This window comes from Pelmatolapia mariae, linkage group LG9 (assembly GCF_036321145.2).
Source record: "Pelmatolapia mariae isolate MD_Pm_ZW linkage group LG9, Pm_UMD_F_2, whole genome shotgun sequence".
NCBI lineage: Eukaryota > Metazoa > Chordata > Actinopteri > Cichliformes > Cichlidae > Pelmatolapia > Pelmatolapia mariae.
The window spans coordinates 28429913-28451399 of NC_086235.1; the positions used below are offsets into that span (position 1 = coordinate 28429913).

General features: G+C 39.2%; 4 protein-coding genes across 5 annotated transcripts; all 4 read right to left on the reverse strand.

Moving 5' to 3' along the window:
• Positions 1-932: 932 nt before the first annotated feature.
• dph2 (diphthamide biosynthesis 2) lies at positions 933-4126 on the reverse strand. Of its 2 annotated transcripts, none has more exons than XM_063484194.2 (7): positions 4031-4126; positions 3614-3808; positions 3309-3421; positions 2723-2943; positions 1900-2589; positions 1198-1380; positions 933-1072 (listed from the first exon to the last, which is right to left on the reverse strand). In XM_063484194.2, the coding sequence occupies exons 2-7, from the start codon at positions 3761-3763 to the stop codon at positions 945-947; spliced, it is 1485 nt and encodes a 494-aa protein (XP_063340264.1). In that variant the 5' UTR covers positions 3764-3808; positions 4031-4126; the 3' UTR covers positions 933-944. The 2 variants fall into 2 exon arrangements, with proteins under 2 accessions (XP_063340264.1, XP_063340263.1); XM_063484193.2 differs by having other exon boundaries at positions 3614-3770; positions 4031-4121.
• A 330-nt stretch (positions 4127-4456) lies between these two features.
• mcur1 (mitochondrial calcium uniporter regulator 1) lies at positions 4457-9656 on the reverse strand. The gene is made up of 9 exons (XM_063483818.1): positions 9282-9656; positions 7931-8026; positions 7726-7829; positions 6079-6180; positions 5836-5877; positions 5618-5689; positions 5328-5381; positions 5087-5201; positions 4457-4978 (listed from the first exon to the last, which is right to left on the reverse strand). The coding sequence occupies exons 1-9, from the start codon at positions 9532-9534 to the stop codon at positions 4923-4925; spliced, it is 894 nt and encodes a 297-aa protein (XP_063339888.1). The 5' UTR covers positions 9535-9656; the 3' UTR covers positions 4457-4922.
• A 569-nt stretch (positions 9657-10225) lies between these two features.
• rgs9bp (regulator of G protein signaling 9 binding protein) lies at positions 10226-13901 on the reverse strand. The gene is made up of 3 exons (XM_063484066.1): positions 13383-13901; positions 11785-12091; positions 10226-11144 (listed from the first exon to the last, which is right to left on the reverse strand). Exons 1-3 carry the CDS (start codon positions 13476-13478, stop codon positions 10771-10773), a joined length of 777 nt encoding a protein of 258 aa, XP_063340136.1. The 5' UTR covers positions 13479-13901; the 3' UTR covers positions 10226-10770.
• Positions 13902-14524: 623 nt separating this feature from the next.
• Positions 14525-21065, reverse strand: zgc:56231 (uncharacterized protein LOC406257 homolog). Its single transcript, XM_063483241.1, has 18 exons — positions 21021-21065; positions 20767-20862; positions 20280-20399; positions 20054-20192; positions 19792-19976; positions 19601-19688; positions 19344-19520; positions 19143-19254; positions 19006-19068; positions 17624-17770; positions 17254-17419; positions 16990-17169; positions 16649-16788; positions 16369-16534; positions 16029-16149; positions 15240-15310; positions 15039-15158; positions 14525-14861 (listed from the first exon to the last, which is right to left on the reverse strand). Exons 1-18 carry the CDS (start codon positions 21063-21065, stop codon positions 14646-14648), a joined length of 2352 nt encoding a protein of 783 aa, XP_063339311.1. The 3' UTR covers positions 14525-14645.
• Positions 21066-21487: the final 422 nt, after the last annotated feature.

A 21487-nucleotide genomic window follows, 5' to 3' on the forward strand; every position in this document is an offset into this window, starting at 1 on the left:
CTTTCTTCATTATGTAACAATTTAAAAAGAGTACTATATAAAGACTTACTATCAAACTTTATATTAGAAAAAACATAAAAAATAGGACTGCATTTATTTAGAGGTCATCCTGACAGGCCTGGTCCAGATATCACAGCTACGTAGGATGTTGTAACATGGAGTCAGTTTCATTAGTTCTCCAGAATATTATGATGTGTACAATGTTGTGCAAAAGTCTTAAGACACCCCTTATTTTTTCCAAGGAACCAGACTTTCTTCTAATTTCTTAAAGGGGTCTTGAGTAATAATTTTTCATTTTCCTAGTAAAATACAGAAATGAGGGGTGGCTCCACACTTTTGCACAACACTCTTATTTAACAATGTAAAGCAAATAAACACATGAAATGCAAAGGTTATATGCATTTTACTTATTTTGCTAAAGAAAATGAAAAATATGAACTGTGGGATATTTTAATACGTTCAGCAAATTGTTTTCTTTTCTTTGCAGTGTTACAGATTTCCTGCAGCTATAAAGCTCAAACCCAGGGTCAGTGTAGAGGTCATAAGATTTGAAAAGTGCATTTTTATACTTAATACATTTCAACTTCATACAAGGCCAATTTCATCCAAGTTGCGTGAATAATTTAAGATGAGTGGTAATCTGACACTTGGGCTATTTTTTTCTAAGATTCAGAGTTCAAAATACATTTCAGTCATTTCCTGGTTCTGAGTAACAACTTTTGGTCTGGTTATGATGTCAAAATACTGTAATCACTGAATCACAGATTCCTATAATTTAAGTAATGCAGTAATAAAACTACCACCGCCTGGTACTGATGTTAATAAAAAACATTTAATAATCACTTTCTTCTTCCAGTAAATACAGCTTATATGCTATACATTTGGTACATTGGTAAATTAATAAATAACCTATCAAAGAAATTGTGGATTATTGATAAAAATGATCATGACAGTGTTCCTTCCTCCTCGTAGGCTATAGCTATGCCTCTCCTGCCCTCTACTGCTTTCACCACAGGTGTCTCTCCCAGCTTCTGCTCTAAACCGATCCAGCTTCGACCTGCAAGAAAAGATGCTGGAAAAAAAATTAAAAAATAAACTGAATAAATAAACACTTGTAGTGTAATACAAGATATTCATAAGTGTCTACTTTTGTATAGGAATTCATGCATGTTGATTAGGTGGAGCACACAGTCATACCAGCTGAGTTTGTGTTTGCAACGGTCAGCGTCTGGTTCCTCAAGACCACAGAGGACCCATAGGCTGGCTCTGTAGGCTCACTGCTCAGGAGATTGTGGCTTCGCAGAGCACCAGTGATTAATGAAACGTCAGTTTCATCCTCCTCGTCCTGCTGATCAGCCAAAGGTACGTGACTCTGTCCACCTACAGCAAGTTTGGGAAAACAGGTTAGACGTGGCAAAATGAAACAACCTTCATTACACTACTGATAACAGACATATAGAAACATTTCCTTAATGTCAAGGGTAATGGATAGCTAAGTTTTTTTTGGAAACTGTTTCTGAATTCCTCAGTTGGTACTTTCAATCATATTATTACAGTAATATTCACCAATTTTACACTTTTGACATCCCATAGTCCCCTTTTAAATGAATCTGAAATGAATCCAAAATGCAGTGTATATAACCAACACTACATAAGGTACTTTCTGCTTTTTCTTTCTTTTTAAAGAAGGTCACCTCATCAGGTAGTGCCACATGTTTGATTTTGCAGATTTGCGTCTTCTCTCTAGATTAAACCTGGGCTCTTTTGCTTGTTTGGAGAACATGTAAACCACTACACTACGAAGCCATATAACCAACACCATTAACATCCTTAACATTAATACAGAACTTTAAGAGAGTTCATTTAAGAAAAACTGATGTGAAAAACTCCCAATCGCACCTGGCAGGAGATGTCGGAAGTCTGTGACATATTCCTCTGACCATTCCCTCTTCCTGTTGCAGGCCACCTCCATTTCAAACGGCGTCACTACAGGTTTAAAAAACTCACTCGAGTCCAAAAGTGAGCTCTCTGGACATGCAATTAAAACAAAGATGTCAATTTCAAGAAAGTTTGCCAGTTTGGGTACGTTCAGTTTCCCCATGGCAAACATGTAGCTCTTCTTGCCAGCTCTCTTGATGGTCTCTTTCAGCTGCTCAATGATAGAGAGGTAATCGGCAACCCCCAGAGTCCCAACCAGGATGCCGACCACATTGGCATCCTTGGCCCTTTCTATAGCATAGTATCTCTTCATCAGTGCGCGGTTGATGCTTATAGACTCGACGCGCCCCTTCGCTGTCACAGGGTCAAAAGAGCAAAACGAGCACCGATTCCAAGTCATCATGAAGTTTCGCAGGGTCGCTCCCTCCTGGCCCACATAAAACATACTGCAGTCCGTGACGCTTAAACCGCTTTTCAAGGTGAACTGACGTCCAAACTGATAGATGACCTGGCCATCGTCTTGGTCAGAGAGACGGGCGTCATCATCTTGTCTTTTAATCTGCCCATGACTGTAACACTGCTCCCCTTCAACAACAATATCTGAGGCAACAAGGTTTGGATACTCTGGTGACAGTACAGCCAAAAGACCACCTGAGGGAGGAAAAAAAAAAGTATACTGGTAAATATCTGTGGACTGATGGCACTGATTGAAACACAAAAATCTGTATTGAGACATACTAATTCGAAGGATCACACAAACTTTGCAAGGTGACTGCGAACTTACTAATGGAATGAGCATAGTTGACATCATAGAGGATGATTATGTGACTGTGTCTGTCAAGGTATAGTTCTCTGAAGGAGGAGGCACACTTCTCCACATCCACTGCTCTTTGCTCAAAGATGTATAACAAGGGCAGCCTGCTGGATGGGCTAAGGCAAGCACTGCCATAGTGCACAATGCAGTCAGCTCCAACGTGTTCTGCAGCGACCTCATCCACACAGCAACTGCACATGAGAGTTCAACAAAAGACTAAGTGTTAAATAAGTTAACACCCTTACTAGATGAGGAATTTCCTTGCACACTGTTTTATATAGCACTGAATGCTTCTTTTATATCAAAATAAAAAACTCCCAGTAAATAAAAGCACAAAAGCTTTGTATTCTCATGTACTGAAAAACAGAGCTGAGATTTTGAATTTACAGTCTGACAGGTCTGGACAAGTTGACAAGTTTTTGTCAAAAATATCAGTGAATGTAACCTGCCACCATTTTTAAAACCCAACTTTACTTGATGACTCAAAGCCATTAAAAAAAAACACAGTGTTGCATGAGTGCATTACAGCAATGATTTCTTAAATCTACTGCGTTACCTTCCATAGGATGTATCACCCAAAATGTATGACTTGGCATTAGTGTTTCTCTCGATCTCTTCTGCCACTGCAACTGAATCCACCAGCAGCTCATCAGGAAACTGCAGAGCTACCTGCACACACGTCAACCAATGTAATAATGAAAATATCCAAAGTATAAATTAGGCACTGTTTTATAATTTTTCACTGCAGTTGTTTTAATTAAAACAAGACAAAGATTAAGAATATTTGGCTACTAGGCCATAAATGCTTTTGTAAACAAATGGGAGTGACATCTATGAAAGTAAAATGTTGCTCCTCCTTACCTTTTCAAACTGATGCTCGCTGATGAAGTCGCAGGTTTTCTTTATCTGATAACACTTTTCCAGTTCATCCGCAGGTGTGTTCGTCTTCACTGCAACTCCCACGACACGCTGAATTACAGTTTCCGAGCTGCTGCTAAACGCATCAGCCATGTCTGCACTGTGAACCCGTAGAAATGCGTGTAGAAACACAGTAAACTGGATTCAGCAACCCAGTTATTTTAAATTAAAATCTGACAGACGTTAACGAAAGTCATAACACTGAAAAACAGCACATAGTGTGGAAAATGTAGTTTAGCTGTCTGCTAGCTTAGCTGGAGCTAGATTCGCTATAAGTGTCCGCGGAGCCTCTAAACAAACTAAGTGCTGTTTCTAATCTGTCAGGTTGTGTATTTGTAGGGCTACACAACGTATACTCACAACTCAGAGTCATGGAGTTACTTGTGGACTTATAAATGTTCACTTGACAGCTACACACGTGTCAACATGATACTCCATCCCTTCTGCTGAGGAAATTACTTCCGGGTCAAATGTTTTTCAAAATAAACTTTGCCTGGCATGAAAAATACATGTTCTGTTTCGCTCGTCCGGTATTCACAACCTCATCAAAAATCTCTCTGCTATCACTCCTACAGCTCTCAATTCTAGATGACTGAGTTTCCCATTATTGTAATGCTCAAGGATTATTGATAGATTTTGAAAACGGAAAGGAAAGCAGCTCACGCTTCCTTCACTTCACTGCCCACCTCTACTAAAAGCACAAACTTCACAGACAACAGCTAGATCAATCTTACATTTATTGATAACACATTTTATTTAAATAACACGTAATATTTGTCCCACAATCTTTCACATATTTCTGAAAACGACAAAAAAAAAAAATGTACAGAAATCTTTGTGCCTCAATATTATTATTATGTTCTCTCCAGTATTTAAAGACTGGCATATACACATATAAAGATACATATATACATATTTTCAGTAATTACACATTAGAAAAAAATTACTAAGTGAATTGTCAACTTGGTTCCAGAAGCCATAAAACAAAAGAATAAAAATTAAATTAAAAAATGGACTGGTTGGTGCGGTAGAAGTTTTTGATGAATGAATGTATTTATCAAGAAACTTCCACGAGTGATCAGGTGAAGGAGCTGGTCCTTCCATAAGTTCTACTTGTAAAAAAGATCACAACTGCCTGGGAAATAACAAATCATAGCACCAAAAGGGTGTAAAAGTGAGGGAGGGTTGTTGGCACATTCAGAGGATGCAGTGACAATTCAAGTGTTATCAAAGTCAGTGATCAAAGTCCTGCTTACATCCAAACACGATAGAAACCCAAGACCACAGTGAGGCATGTAAACACTGAACCTGCAAGAGAAAAAAAATATCACATGCAATTATTTGTACCAGCTGTATCTGTAAGAAAATAAAAGATAGAAAGTGTAACTACAACCCATATTTAACATGTACGTGTACCTGCAAGGTATTTTATAGTATCCAGTTTATGAGACTCCAACATGGTTTTCAAACCAGCCACTTCTGTGTCTATTTTCATGTTTGTCTGAGTCAAATAGCGCTCCTGTTCTGCAGTCTGTAAAAAAATGCAAGGCGATAAAGACCCATGATAAATTAAAAGCAAGCATTAAAAACCTTTAATGGAGAATAGAAACAAATGACTGAATGCAGTGTGCTATAAACTAAATGCATGTATACAAACCATTTCCATAATCTCAGTTCGTGTTTCTAGAAGTCTCTTCTCATGCTCTGCTCTCTGAAAATACAAACATGTGATTTCATGACACCTTTTGTGATACGACATTGGTACAACGCTCCTTTACACATGTGAAAATAAATGCAGGCAATGTTTGTGTAACTGTGACACAATGGCATAAAATGCAAACATAAATATAGGCAGAACTTCATGTGGGAACAATAAAGTTGTGTAGTTTTAAATTCAGTCATTTTTTTCCCCAAACAATAATTGAACTGATCTCCTCGAACACGTACCAATTCTTTCACTCGGCTTTTCTCCAAATTCATATCCAACATATTGTCTGACTGCACTTTATTCATTTCATCCTGCAATGTGGTAAAAGAGACACACAAAAGAAAGTCACAACATTTTTCTAAATGGAGATTTCAACCAAGTTAAGATACATCAAATACTATCAAGGAATGGGAAAATGCTATTCATAAAGGTTAATACAATCACAGTAACCACTTACAGCTAGTTGGACCTTGAGCTGGAGCAACTGGACCTTGAGTTTCTGGGAGAAAGGGCAAAACACTGACACTGTCAGATTAAGTGGAAGGAAATCACTGGCACAAACACACTGTGCAGTGATTCCTGTTTCTACTACTGACAAACGAAACGATCAAGTCAAACGTGATACACTGCCACAGCAGTAAGTGATCTTTGTCGAACAAATTATTTTTCTTCTTAAAACAACTCCGAAAAAAACATTTACCTCATTTTCTGCCAGCAGAGTAGAGAACTCGCTCTTCTCAAGGATCACCATGTCCTTCTTTACAGTGGCTATTTGAGACATCACACGCTGCAACATGATCTCCTGCCAAGATCACACAAAACGTTAGAGGGTTCGCGGTAAAAATAAAGTACTGCAGTGCAAGTGGAAAACACTAAATTCAGAGCTTTTAGAAAAGTTATTGCTGCTGTGGCTTTGACAGGCACAGCATGTGGTGGGGATTTAATTAACACACCAATATCAAACCACATGCTGTGATGCATAGATGGTGTATATGATAATCTTGATCTTCCACTTTATAGCCTTTACCAAGGCTCTGGGAGAACAAAGCATTCACATACAGCAAAGAGTGGTTTAACTTATAGAAATCATTCATTAGTGGAGATAAATAGGTGGATACCAGAAGATGTCAAATATTAAATTATAACAAGACTTAGCTCTTATTTTTGCCCTCATATGCTTTCGCTAGATCCACAAAGATAAAGTGCAACTCCTCCTCCTCTATACTTCTCCATCAACACAAAGCAAACATCACACCTGTAGTGCTCTTTCTCAGCATGAAGCAGTGCTGCAGTGCAAGTGGAAAACACAAATTATTTTTCTTCCTAACATAGCTACAACCTCTCCTCTTAACACACCTACAACAACTCGTTCCTGTATCTTCATGGTATGGATCAATAACTCTATGCCTCTGTAGTTAGTAGAGCTCAACAAGTGACCCTTTCATTCTTCAAAATTGTGAAACAACCTTGATATAAAGTCCACCGCCATCTTTTACTAGACATTTTCATATTTCCACAGGTTTGTCATCTGGACCTACCACTTCTCCAATCTTCATCATCTTCATAACTTCACCCACCTTACTAAACCTTCTCCACTTCCTGATCCATCCTCCCCTTTCTTTCATTTTCTTCTTCCATCAGCTCTCAAAGTACTCCTTCCATCCTCCATCCTGCTGCACATCCTTTCCAGCTTAACCTCTCTGCTTAGCCAACTGATACAAGTCCTTTTCTCTTACCTTAGTGTCCAGCCTCACATTCAACTCACTCCAAGGCCTTTAGTCCAGGAAGAACTATTAATCATGTACAAGCAATGTCATGGTGGCTGCCACTTGGAAATCCCAGCGATATATGGATTATCGAATTTTTTAACATTAATACCAACTTAATAAGAAGTGGAATATGATACAATTATATTATATTATTATTTTGCTAGAAAAGGGGGGTTTTGAGCAATATTTTATAATAAGATGTAAATTTTAACATTAAGAAAAAAAACAACATATTCCCGTATCACTATCAGTCTTAACATTGTTAAAAGAGCTAGTAAGAGTGATCACGGAGAGCTGTATCACAGGTCGTCCTTATTCTCATCAGACTCCTCGGACATTCCTGTCCCATGAATTTTCAAACTAACTCATCATGGACACCAACATCGAAAGTTTCCAGTAACACGAGCACTGTTTGTATTAAACTACACAGGTCACAGTGTTTTCATAGTACAATGATCAAACCAGCGATCCTGGTTCACTGACCTTTACAGGACCAGAAACAAAGCCTTAGAGTTAACACACAGAGGAAACACAACCAGCGGCTGCACACAATGCACATTATTGTACTGCTGTCTCACCTGCTGCACTTTGGTTACCATGTCACTGTAAATGACATCCATGTTAGAGTTTGTCATCTTCACCAGTACGCTGACCATGCCTTCAGATTGAGATGTAGTGAAACCTGTTCATAGGAGAAAAAAATGTTATTTATAAATGAAATCAATGCAGCCTACTATTTTTAAAGAAATATAATGCTGTAGCTTTTTTAATTGAACAACTAACCATTTTCCTCAAGGATTCGCACCACTGCATGCGTATCAAAGAACAGCTTCCGGCCTTCAGCCTTTGGTACGTCTGGTTTTAGATCATACTGGAAAGCTTTGACATAGGTTTTAAGAAACACACCATTTTAGAATGACCTCAACACTGGAATTACCCACACACAAATATTAACATCTTGTTTAGGTTGCTGTATGTAGCTTCTGATTTTTCAGTCTATTTTTTTATCTGAAATGAACCGTTCCATTTGAAATCACACACACACACACACACACGACCAATTTCCAAAAAATTTAGGATGCTGTGTAAAATGTAAATAAAAACAGAATGCAATACTTGCAAATCTTAAAAACCTTCATTTATTTACACTAAACATAAACATTTAAAAAAAAACATGAAAGTGTAATACTGACTCATTTTGAATTTGATGGCAGTAGCAAGTCTTAAAGAAATTTGGAACGCGGTCGTGTTTACCATTGTGTATCATGCCCTCTTATTTAACAACAGTCAATAGTAGGAAAATGGAAAAAGGAAAGGGGGAGTTAGAGCACAGATACAGAAATTAATAACCTTCATGTGGTGTGTGTAAGTCAGAGTGAGAGTGATTATATGTGTCTTATGTAAATGTACTTGATAGGTACTTGATGGTGCCCAAGAACCACCCAGCACCTGGCAGAGCCCCAGACGCAGAAGATGTCCAAGCCACCCTTGTCTACCACCCCCAAGGCAGCAGGTCAGTGACCACAGTGGCCACGTGGTGCAAAACCATCAAGCACCCACATCCAAGGGAGGGACAGCAGCGTCCAGTAGGGAGTGACAGGGAGGGGGAATTACTCACCCTCCATCATCAAGTCCCACAGGGAACAGGGAACTATCACATGTTTTTTTTAGATGTGTTGCTGCCATAAAATGAGCTAATATTTTTCATTAAATACTGAAACATCTCGGTTTAAACATCTGATATGTTTTCAGTGTTTTCTGTGAATAAAATGTAGATGTATGCGATTTGCAGACACCTGTAAACTAATTAATTATTATGGAGGCAACCAAAGTTTAGCACCATCACAGTCCACAAGTGGACTTTTATTTTGACATGCACATGGGCTACAGTAACTCAGTTACCATGACAAAATCACAGTACCTGTAGTCATTTAAAGTCTCGCGTGAGAGGGTTTTGAAGGACGTATGACTGCGGTCTTTGGAAGAAACGAAGCTCCAGTTCACTTGTGCACTTTATGTAAATTAGCTCATCACAGCTAAAAACTGCCATTTTTATGGGTGGTGGCGACGTTTAAAGTGGCAGACATGCAGTTAAAGACTGTTTGATACTGTAAGCGTAAGCGCTGTTTGTTACCTCTCACGGACATCCATGTCACAGCAGACAAATGCGTAATGTTCACTCCAGGAGCTCGTCTCCATCTCAGCGGTGTCTTCTCAAACTTACTAAAAGATGGAGTGAGGTTACACTGAGAACACGCTGAGGCTCTGACGAAAATCGATGTCGCTGCAGGCATAAAAATGCTAGCTCTGTCTTGAGGATCATACCACTTTTCTGGGTGGTTAAAGTTAAAAAGTTTAAGTCGAGACTGGCACTGTTTAAGCACCATCGTCAAGGAGAGTGTGTCCCACTAACAGCGAGTTTTGTTTTGTTTTTTCTTTACCAAGGCTGTACTTCCGTCTGTGAAGCGCCTCAGATGATAAATTTTCACAGTCACGCCTGCATCGACCCTTTCACCTACTGTTCTCCGGACTACAATTGAAACTGACAAAGAATCGTCAAACTACCGGTCACGCCTTTCAAAATAAAGCACCTCTTTTGTCGTAATTGATTAGGTGCTAAGTCATAATGGGTATTTTCTGTACAATTAGTACCAGTATAGTACCCGGAAAATATAAATTAATAAGTACTAATACATCAGAATGAATATAAAGCTCTTATTGTACTAATTAAGAAAGAAAATTGTATATTTGATGATTCATATTTCAACCTTTCAGATTTGATTTACTGGACTGAGAATCTGCTCCTATCTATACTATAATTTATACACTCTTTCTCCCATGAATATGAAAATAATTTCCAGCGGCTGAGCGGTTTTGTCATGGCTTTGAACCAACCTAAGAGGAGTGAGACGGTATTGCAGCCATCTTTTAGGGACTTGTCAGCCTGCAGTAACTTATGCAAGACTTGAGATGATTTTGGATCCAAAGCTGTGCTTTGAGGTAATAATTTACAAAACAAAAACAACAAAAACCCCAAGAAGACAGTTTCATATCAAAGTTGATACTTTTATATTGTACAACTGTACTAAACATCATCAGTTCTCTACAGCACATTATATATAAAATACATGATCACATATATTAAGAAGCATTTGCACCTATATCTTCTCAATTGCAATAAGGAATAGGAAGTGCCTTTCTGGCTGCTTTAAAAAAAAAAGGTAGAATTGGTCCTTTTGTGCATCAAAAGCTAGTCAGGAAAAAAAAAATTACAATGTTGTCTCCATTTTTCCCCCCCAAACAGTTGCATAAGTAAAATAAACCATAATTTTATTGTATAAAGTGAGCTCTAACAGACAGTCATGTACTTTATTTGTTTAATGCATATGGCAGCCTTGGATTCACTGCAAGACATGGCAAACAAGTTTGCATCTAGATTAATTTCAGTATTTGTAGAACGCACTAATAAAAGGTTTACAAAAAAGTCACCTTTTCATCATTATAGTTAAAAGATATAGTTAAAAGAACACTACTGTACCTGCAAAGCTTGCCAGTGTTACAGTATTAGTGAGCATTTCTGAGGTTGCACCAAAAAAAAAAAAAAAAAAAAATTAAGGTTTTGTTCATGAGAAAAGGACAAGACAGACAGATAACGTGGCTGCCACCAAAACGACAGCAAACAGCAATAAGAGCACAAAGATCAAACTGCGCTGGCATAGAGGCTCGTGTCCAGGCTGCTCCTCGTCAACGCTGAGCAGAGCCAGGGAGGCGCTCTCGGTGCTGCTGAGCGGGTCTGCGTATTGTGGCCCCCGGGGCTCCACCATCCAGCGCAACACGTTCACTTTCTTCTCCATGTCATCAATCATGTGGTCGATTTGGCTGATTTCCTGCTCCATGGCGCTCCGTTCCTGGCTCTCAAGACCAGCAGGAAGGGTCGGAGGCTCCTGGTTCAGGTCTGCCAAACTGAGTGCTCGAGCTGCTACCTCACTGCCTCCTCCTGCATTACCAGAAACAAATTTTAGCTTTCCATTTTCTTTTGGCTTTTACAACTCAACAATGGATTTGTAAAATGTGGCAGAAGCTTTCCACTTCATCATGAGGGGAAACAAAATGTGAATATTTGCACAAAATCTCATGGCAATCCTCACTGCTTAAAAATTCTAGTGTAATATCGTCACAGTGGCACTACAGAGGGATAAATAAATCAGCAGCATCCAACATCTGGGGGCCATTAATACCTGAACCAGTCCATTTAAAAGTTGGGAAATATTATTGTGTATCAGTGTGATGGACCAACTCAAGCACAGCTGCACACACTTTATTTATATCCATTATTTAAATGTTAGCACAATGGCAGATTAGAGCATATTAATTCTGCTAAAATATTATCTGCAGAGTATGAAAAACAGCTAAATACTTTACATAACAATCCAAAAAGTATTTTCCCCTCCATGTGTAGTCATTGAGTCTTACAAGATACAATAACAGAGTTTCCTCTGCATTCACTCTAAAACAACCTCTGAAGACTAAAGTAGTGCAGTTATTTTGCAGTTTTCTTGGTTTTGCTTAAAGCTCGATTTCAGTTGACGACACAGCTTGCATATAGTAGCAGTAGTATGTGAAAGGCTTGCATTTACCTTGTAGGCCAGTCTGCACCAAGGAAGCAGTGTTAGCTAAGGAGAAGTTGTCACCTATGCTGAAAACCTTGCACATGTCAACATGGAGCAGTTCTAGACTAGAGGAGAAGGCCACCCAGAGGAGCTCCATCTCCTTGCGCTGGTCCTCGGGTAGGCTCTTGTCCCGGAGATGTGCAGTTAAATGCAGACGGATGGCCTCGGCCAACTGCAGGGCCTTTTCTCGCGTTTGTCTCAGCTCATCCCGCAGCTGCAAACTGTCTGTGCAGCCACCAACACATGCAGCCAAGTGCCGGTAACATGCTACCACCTGTAACAGAGATTTGACAGTGCTCGGTAATATGCAGAGCTCAGGAACTCCTAGTTAAACAAAAGTATTCCAGATAATTACCCTCCAAGTTGGCCAAACTCCAAGTTTGCAAGAGGAATGGGCTTTTTGTTTTTCATAGTAGGGACATGCCCTTGCTGTCCATATCACCTGCTGTATTTAGACCACTAATCTTAATTAGGTATTGTACATCATTAACCTTCTGAGCAGCTATTCTCTACTAAACACTTCACCAACCCACGCATATATAATCAGAGTACCAAAACTGAAAGAAAACTCAAAACTGTTTGGGGAAAAAGCTGATCGAGCTGAACATTAGTCATCTTAACCTGCTTGAAACAGTAACTGAACTGCAGAAAAAGGTACACGTTTTGTTTTCTGATCTAAATCATACAGCAAGAATGATTTACTTTCAGCCGATACATTTAACCTTGGGGGATTAGCAGGTGGTTTCATTCATTAAAAATATTAGAAATAATCTCATTACCATTGATCTATTTCTAGATAAGCCAAAGCAACCTTGTGTACTCGGAGTGGCCCATTTTCCTAGCGTGCACTGATGACGGTAAAACCACAGATGTGCTATACCATTCTTAAATTGTAATGTTTATTTTGAAAATAGGTTATATTAAATAATATTAACACCATCTTGTCATTTTCTGCGCTTCATTTGTGGCTGCTTACACCAATTAATGAGTAGAAATACTACCATCGACCTCTTGGTAAAAGGAAAATAAGATGCAAACTGCCATTGTGCAAACATCCTTTATCATACTGACAAAAGTAACTTTAAAATTACACAGCTGATGTTAATGGGGAGAAAATGTTGAACATGTCCACGGCATTATCTAATGCAGGAGAGTCGCACATACTCAGTGGACCAAGAAATTCTTTTCAGTGAGAGTGCACTTTTAGCCACAGGGGTCGGGAATAAAGGATGTTACTTTCCCCCCTTTTTGTGCATGTTCTGTGTGTAAAATGTTTATGTGGCGACAGCTATAGAAATGCTGAAACCAAATGGAGTTAATTCTTCCATACGTTTTATATTCTCATGCAATACTGAACTCTTTACATCCCAAGTATTCACATGAAATTCTGGAGATTACTGCGGTGTACAAATCAACTTCCCAGCCATTTTTTCATATTCATTTCCACAAATCTATTAGACTGGTGCATACACATGCAAATACAATGGAGTAGAAAAATGTAAAGGAGACTAGAGTGAGGTCAGAGCTTTCTTTATGACCAGAAGAGAAGACTTGGAACAACTTACCTTTATCACAGAATCCACCAGATCCTTCCCATCAGCCAAAGTCTTGTCTGCGCCAACTGTGCAGTCATTACCCACTTTGTTATTTACAAGTGGCATGAGGGATGACTTGTCCAGAGTCTAGGACTCTGCCACAGCAGACAAGAGTTTGGCCCAGCTACCTTTTACTTCCCTGGGTGCCACTGCTCCTCTTCTTCCCCTGGAAGATTCTTCATTCAGTGGCTGAGGGTCGAGACAAACTCAGTCCCAAGGCAGCATGATGCACTACAATACCGTAGTCCCCTGTAGCAACTATATTGCAATTACAGGTCCTAAACATGCTATGGATGCTGGAGTGGGGAAAAGTCAAAGTAATGAAGAAAAATAAAAAAAATGATAATAAAATGATGTAACTGTTAAGCAAGGTGCTAATCCTGTGATTGACCCCTTTGCACTGACGCAGGCTAAGACAGGCAGCTAATCTTATTAACCATCAACGATACCAGAGAGGAGAGCAGCTGGCTGCCTACCACAATGGCCCCTTCACTAACTGAGGAGGAGGCTGTGCTCTGTTACTTCAAGCACACCACAGTGGCTACACCTCCTTCACTCAGCTGTAAAGGTCAATATACTCCATAAATATTTTATTAGCATGTTGGAAATTTGTTATACATTGCGCTAAGTGAGAATTAAAGATTTGAATTGACTGTGTGTAAAGATAAACTAATAAGCAGATTAGAAAGTACACTGTGAGGCACTTAAGAGTATTGAAAGTTGTAGATGATTGCTTTGTCCTGTCAAGGTTCTTTGTGGTTTACTTTCCCCTGAAGGCTCTGGAAAATGGATGGCCTTATTTTGAACAGCTCCACGTACTGAATGCATGCTTGGAAGAAGCAGATTATATTTCTATAGCAGTGGATGCAGAAGGAGCTTTTTCATGTGGAAAGTCTATACACCAAATAAAAAGACAGCACATATACGGTGAGCATGAACTTGCATTACACCAATGGGGCTTAGAAATGAAGCCTTCTAAAAACAGAAAGAGATTGCTTAGATTTTCTTTGCATCTTCATATGCGAAGCATTAAGTGTACAATTTTATTTTATTTTTTAAAAACTATATCACAAGACACGCACACAAAAATACACATTTCATTCTCAGTTTCAGGGGATTTTCTTCAAATCCAAAGGAAGTTCTTAAAAACCAAATGCAATTTTCCTCAGTTGAAAGGAGGACATTTTCATGCACTAACCGGGTGAGTGCAGTTGTTGTACAGCTACTGGGCTTTCAATGGTGTACAGTCTTGCCCGTTTTCCTCAGTGTTCGGGCAGACGTTCCCTTCCGTGGTGACGTGACAGCCTCCCTGATGTTGGCGAGAAGACCTCGCTTGGTCTTTGCTTGCACAGGGGACTTCTGGGAGAGCTTGGCAACTTCTGCCTTGAGCGAGACAATCTCCTTGTCTTTTTCCACATTTTGGTGTAGGATCTCTTCCATGGATTTTTTCTTTAAAAATAAATAAACCGGCATTATTTGTGCTGTGAGAAAAGTATTTGCTCCTTCTTGATTTCTCCTTTTTTAATTTTTCTGGTCATGTGTAAAAAAGTAATTGCTCTATCAAATATCTGGTTGTGCCACCCTTGGTAGCAAGAACATGTTGTGTACTCCTGTGCATCATCTCACCTGATCGTCAGCCGTCCTCTGCAGAGCCTCAAGATCAGCTGATTTCTCCAGAAAACCATCTCTGACCTTCTGTAGCGTTTCATTAAGCTCCATCAGCCTTTTCTCCAGGGACAAAATAAGCTAACGAGCAAACATCAACACAGACATAATTACATAGCCAATCAGAGCCAGTGTTTAACTGGAAAGTTTTGTCCTTGTTACCTGTTGTTTATCCTCACACATCCTCTCTATGGCACATTTCTCTCTGTGAAGGCGCCTGTATCGATCATCTCCTATGTAGAGTTGAATTTGTTGCCGTTTTAATAAATGCTGGCCTCATGATGAAAAAGCTAAAACTTAATTGCAAATAAAAATTACAACAAATGAAGGAGGAAACTAAAATTTAAAATCAAGCAAACCACTTTGCTATTAAACCCCTTCCCATTAAAAGGGAGTTTTTCTTCCCACTGTTCCCAAGTGCTTGCTCATAGAGGGTCATCTAATTATTGGGGTTTTCTCTGCATTCTTGTGGGGTCTCAACCTTTCAATATAAACCGCCTCAAGGTGACTATTGAGATTTTGCACTATAAAAAGAAAATTGAACAGATTCAAGTTTTTTGTATTTTGGAAGGGGTTCTTTTTTAAATCCTTTTGAAAATTTAAAATGGTCCTTATTCATAAATATACTTGAAACTACTAAATAATTTCATCAGTCTCTAAAACCTTGAGGCACTACATTTCTCAAAAATCATTGCATTTGTCAACTTTCTAAGTTCCTATTGTTATTTCAAGGAAGTTTAAAAAAGTAAATAAAAAAACAAAACAAAAAAAAAAAAAAACAACAACAACAAAAAGTCTAAAGTCTAAAAGTAAAACTCTACTCAGTTCTTGATTGTTTTCTATGTACTGTGATGGTGTACAAAGTAGAGCGACGATGAGAAATGTGTGCCACCATCCAAAGGAAAATTCACATCTATGAAACAAGACAAAACCCATTAACTGGATGCCAACCTGCTTCTCCTGCCTCTTTCAGTGGATCAGTCTGGCTCGATTGATCCACGGTTGGAGCAGCAGGAACTACACCAGTCCTTGAAGTCAAGGCCTCCAACCCTGACACTTTACGCCTGAGGGCCTACACAGTCAAGAAGAGTCAAAGTTGTTGTATTCATCATCACTATCTCAGGGTGTTGGCTACTTAAATTGTCAGCATAGCTAATGTGCAGTTTACCGATTGATCCATTGTTTGACAAATCTTTTATTCAAGATTCCCTTACATCCGTACAGCAGTGAATTTAGCAAGACCCTGGGAAAAATTTTAGACGGGATATTTCAACAGCCAACTGAAACATACCTCCACTTTCTCCTGTTCTGCAGTGAACTCATCGAGCGGTACATAGTTATCCTCCAGATTAGTCATAGCGCTCTGATAAGCATGTTCTTTAATAGCATCCTTGTACATCTCAAATGTATTTTCCAGTTTGTCCTGGTAGCTCTCCTTCAGCTCTTCGATCTGACGACTTTACAGATACAGAAGATAATATTGGAAAATGATCAACTTCACCTGAAATCACTTCTAACAGCATACACATTTATGGAAGATCGCTGGCCCACTTTTGCAAAACTGCACGTACTTGCGGAGTTCTTCACTTTCCATCAGCTGCTGCAACATGGCGTCTCCCATTTCTTTGCGAATTTCGATTTCCTGCAGCAGGTTTTTTCTTCGCTCAGCCAGTAGCTTTGTTCTTAAATTCTCAACCATATTCAAAAGTTCCTATAAGAAGATTGAAACAAATGAACGTTAATATTAGAAATGAGACAAAAAAAACAAAACAAAATTATCTTAGCCGTTATCTTTCAAGAACATGAGTACAGGCATGCTGCTGCTACTTTCTAGCTACTGTAAGGCATAGGGCATGCTTTCAGCTAAATCATAATGTTTAGTGGAAGACTTTTTTTTTTTTTTTTTAAATACACTCTGTGGCAACAAAGACATGTCAGCCTCCTCTTCTTCATCAAGCAGCTCATCTTCAGACAGGTAACTCTCCAGGACGTCGCTGTCAATCACCCCGTTCCTCAGCAGGGGCTTGCCATCATGACCCACGAGACGAGGAGCCAGAGATTCTAGAGCCTTATCTGGGATCACCTGCACCACCTACACAAATCACAGCTGAGATCAGTGCTTCACGTCACCAAGGCCTTTTCTGCGTATCCTTCTGTATTTTGAACTCGGGCTAACCTGTTTGGCAACAGCTGAGAATTTCATGACATAGAGAGTCTCGTCGTAGGTGGAAGCACACTGGTTAATGTTGACAATCATGGAGGGTCTTCCCTTCCCGCAGAAGAAAGCCTGGAACAGCTTGGTGAGCTTGCTTTCTCGGAAGGGGATGTAGCTGCTCCTCGTTCTAATGGACGACAACATAAAAGCATGCAAAAGGTTTAAAAACACATAACCATCCATCATTAAGGTTCATTTATTCATTCGCCAACACATAATAACGCTAACGAGGACAAGATGTGACAAAAGTTACATTACTTAAAACAAATCAAAGCTTTAGCATTTTGTGTTAACACTCATGTTTGCTCTGGTGGTGATGGTCTCACTGTACCTGTCAGGCCCACTGTTGCGGAGTGCAGTGATACACTTCCCCAAAATAAGCAGGGAATTATTAATGTTACCCGCCTCCTTAAGCCTCTCTCCAAATGTCTTTGTTTTGTTGCATCTTTCTGAGCCGGCCAGATCACAGAGGGAGAACCTGCGAGAGAAAAAAAAAACAAAACAAAACACACAAACAGAAGAATCATAGTTTCACAATTTATGTTTACAAAAAAGGTGGACATATTAGTGTCTTAGTCCCAGCAATTAATCAGATTTCTCACCTAATAACTCCCACTGAAGGCACTGAGTTTCCCTTAGGGAAACTCATTTCATGTGATCCATTTTATTTTCCTGTACTTGAAGAGCCATTTTAGGTTATTTAAAAATTTAAAACAAGAGCTCAAAAACCACTATGAGAAGCACTTCTATAGCAAAGATGCAAGATAAATATCACTTTGACACGATATTCCATTTTTTGTAACGCCCCAAAGAGTTGATTCTGTTCATCTGGACGTAGCGTTTTCAGTGGGAGTCACTCATCCAAGTGACTTCTTCAGTCTCAGCTGACTGCAGGTTTCCCCAACCTTATAAACAACACATTTGAATTGGCCTAAGCCCACTAATTTGGCTAGGTTCAGTTATTGTTTAAGGTCAACTCTTTGGGATTTACTTACCTGGATGATTGAGCATGCATCAAAATATCAGATACAATTATTAGATACTCTGTCCAACTGTAAAACTTTTGTTTTTCACTGTACTAGATTACATTTTTGATTTAAATATTATCTTCATTAGCATTACTGCACTGCAGCGTTAATGCATTTTAGTACTTTTAAGAAGACAACCACCGTCTTAAATATTGATGAACTGAGATGGAACCATGATTGTTAGTAGGGATTTTTAGCATGATTTTCAACTTGAGAAATTAGTTGCAAAAAATATTAAGTACACTTTACATTTATTTTTATTGATTGCCCTTATAGATTGAGTTTAAGGCAAATAAAGCATACTAACAAATTCTTATTTAGCATTACACATTTGTTTAATTTTGAGTTGATCGTTTTCCATCTTTATATTACATTGCTTATTGCCTTTTTAACACCCCCCCCCCAAAAAAAAAACAAAACAAAAAAAAAACCCTCTTATCTCAGTCATGGAACGTACTACACAAAAAAATTATAATAAAAGTAAATAAATAAAGTGACCCTTGCTGCATAATGGGAATTATCCATGGTGCCCATATACTTAAAAATGTTAATTTTTTTTCCCCCCATGTGATAATGTTCGGGAGCTGCAATGACTTTTGCAATGTTACAAAACCCTTTTACAATACACAAGTTTTCTGAGCAGGTTAAACTTAACCTTAGTTAACTTACACTTGTATACACTTACTCAGAGACCCTTTCAGCCGTCCCTCCATTGATCCTCAGTAACTTCATGGTAAATATGCTGTGGCTGTAAGGAAAGCCTGTGTGAGTTTTGAACAGGTTGTTTAACACCACATTCATGATAAACTTAACTGGTTTTACCTTCGGCTAGATGAGTGGTTCATCTTTGTGGCTGCAGCACTTCTGTTTTTATTCCCAAACTGTAGCAGCTTGGAGGCTTCACCCAGGTTATGAATGTTGATCCAAATGAGGTCTGAAATCAAAACAAATGTTTTTCCTTTAATCATTAATGCTAACATTCACCTGCTAATTTAAGAACATAAGGCAAGGTCATTTCCACACCTTTAACATAAGCATTTCCAGCACCATCATCGCATACACGGAGACAGGCACGTTTCTTGGATTTGGAGTACAAAGATGGCTGGAGAAGATCGTACACATACTCATTGTAGATTTCAAAGAAAGCCACCCATAAGGCAAACTGGCTGTCATTTGCTTCTGTCTGGTTACTGGTCAGCACTAAAGTAGGAGCACAGAAGACCGTAAATATAGACATAATAAGAATCCACAACAATAATCACTATTCTAATGAGTAGTACCCGTTTGAGTTGAAGATGCAGAAGAGGATGAAAGACAGCTGGCCAAACAAGACTCTAGACAACTACTGACTCTGAGAGAATCACACTCCTAGACCAGAGGAGAGACATACGAATGTAAACAGCACTACACTCAAGTGCTTTATACCCATCTTCTCTTTTCTGGAATACATTTGACAGAACTGAGTCCTTACTTCTTTAATTGAAGCAAAAATGGCAGCTTTAGTGCTTCTTTCCTGCTTTACTAGGTCAAAATCCAGAGACTGCACACCATTCCTGAGGTAGGGCTTCAGGTCCATTCCCTGATACTGATGTTCTTCAATGTACTGAAAAGTGCTTTCCAGCACTCGAGGCAGTATTCCTGGCTCTTTTGGAGTTCCTGCAGCACTTCAAAACATTACCAGAAGAACTTTGCACGACTTGAACTTCACAAGGATATTGTGCTTCTGTCCGTACCTTGGATTGTGAAGGTTTTCCCAGCATTGGTTACACCATAGCTGAATATCAGTGCATTCTTCCCATCCAAGAAATCACTCATTTGGCTTTTGACTGTGTTCTCAAACAGCTCAGCCTGTGTTGTGTCAGGCCCAAAAATCTAAAAGGCAACAGAAGATAAAAAGTCGACAATTACTGACATAAAAAGGGGGGGGGGAGAAAATGGGTCATTTCAAATGTTACTGACCTGTGAAAAAGAAAATTTGTGGAGTGACATGCCAATTCCTTTCTCACTGCTCTTCATGGTGGCAGAACCTTTTGGCGCATTCAGTGTCACCGTCTGGCTGTTTTCAATCACAACACAAGCCTGAGAGATGGGAAAACAAAGTGTTTAACAGTCTTTGTAAATCAAACCATCTCATAACAGGTGAAAGTCAGAACTGGCATGGGCACTATGTTGGGCAACTGTGTCTTAAATCAGGTGCTCTTTCCATTAGTTTTATTTTGAATGCAAGTCAACTGCTCTTAAATAGTATTAGGCTACAAGATCATCTAATCCGGGGGGGGGGGGGGGGGGGGGGGGGGGGGAGGAGACCTCTTGTGTTTTAATACAAAATGTTCCACTCCCTTATATTGATGGAAATGTGCAGATGAGCTACAACACTTGCAGAAGAAAGCAGAGAGGATACACACTGGTTTTTCCTTATTGGTCACCCCAGTATGTTCTAGTGTACCTGATCCTCATTGTTAGAGAGCTCCTCTTTAGAGAAAGGCCTCACTCTGAGATAAACGCTCATTGTCTGCTGTTCAGCTGCACCGGGCGCATCAGTCTAACAACAGAAAAAGACAAATCAAAGCAGAGGAGCTGAGTTTAAAGTGTTTCTTCCAGTCCCTCCATTCAGTTACTGGGACAGACACCCCAAGTAAGCGAAGAATTGGCAGTAATGGTTATGCATTAAAAACACAAACAAACAAAAATAAACATTACCTGTTGCAGGGACGTGTTGCCAGTGGGAACACAAGTCAAGTCCATGTCAACAGACTGCATACAAAAACTGTTTTCCTGAGTCATTTCACTAACTTCACTCATCTTCAAGTAAATTAGCTAAAACAACAGCAACAACTACAAAAAGAAGTAATAGTTATTTGTTAAATTCATACATGAGATTGAGTGTAAGATATCAGCACTAAAGCTGATTTAACAGTCACTGACTACTGTAGGCTTGAAATAACTTAACAAGAGCCAGTAGACCTGCTGGTTTTCCTCCACTGAGAATCAAGGGAAAGCTTCTAATCACTGCTAATTGGAAGCAGATGTGAGTTCAAGCAAGTCATCAATATGTCCAACCAGCTTGGAGTGCCCTGTGTGTCAGATTGTCATTTGATGAATGTGTCACTGTACAAAAAGGTGACATATTGAAAAAATTAACAAGCAAACGTAAAACAAAATAGAAC

Coding starts and splice junctions, on each gene's coding strand:
- zgc:56231 (XM_063483241.1), bottom strand. CDS start 21,065: ATGGACTTGACTTGTGTTCCCACTGGCAACACGTCCCTGCAACAG. Junction 20,863..21,020: donor GCAACACGTCCCTGCAACAG/GTAATGTTTATT, acceptor TTCTGTTGTTAG/ACTGATGCGCCCGGTGCAGC. Junction 19,689..19,791: donor TTTTTGCTTCAATTAAAGAA/GTAAGGACTCAG, acceptor CCTCTGGTCTAG/GAGTGTGATTCTCTCAGAGT.
- mcur1 (XM_063483818.1), bottom strand. CDS start 9,534: ATGGTGCTTAAACAGTGCCAGTCTCGACTTAAACTTTTTAACTTTAAC. Junction 8,027..9,281: donor GACATGGATGTCCGTGAGAG/GTAACAAACAGC, acceptor CCTATGTCAAAG/CTTTCCAGTATGATCTAAAA. Junction 7,830..7,930: donor GCGAATCCTTGAGGAAAATG/GTTAGTTGTTCA, acceptor TCCTATGAACAG/GTTTCACTACATCTCAATCT.
- dph2 (XM_063484194.2), bottom strand. CDS start 3,763: ATGGCTGATGCGTTTAGCAGCAGCTCGGAAACTGTAATTCAGCGTGTC. Junction 3,422..3,613: donor GCGAGCATCAGTTTGAAAAG/GTAAGGAGGAGC, acceptor ACGTGTGTGCAG/GTAGCTCTGCAGTTTCCTGA. Junction 1,381..1,899: donor CTTCCGACATCTCCTGCCAG/GTGCGATTGGGA, acceptor AACTTGCTGTAG/GTGGACAGAGTCACGTACCT.
- rgs9bp (XM_063484066.1), bottom strand. CDS start 13,478: ATGCCACTTGTAAATAACAAAGTGGGTAATGACTGCACAGTTGGCGCA. Junction 12,092..13,382: donor TGGTGGATTCTGTGATAAAG/GTAAGTTGTTCC, acceptor TCTCTGTTACAG/GTGGTAGCATGTTACCGGCA. Junction 11,145..11,784: donor GGTGCAGACTGGCCTACAAG/GTAAATGCAAGC, acceptor CTGGTAATGCAG/GAGGAGGCAGTGAGGTAGCA.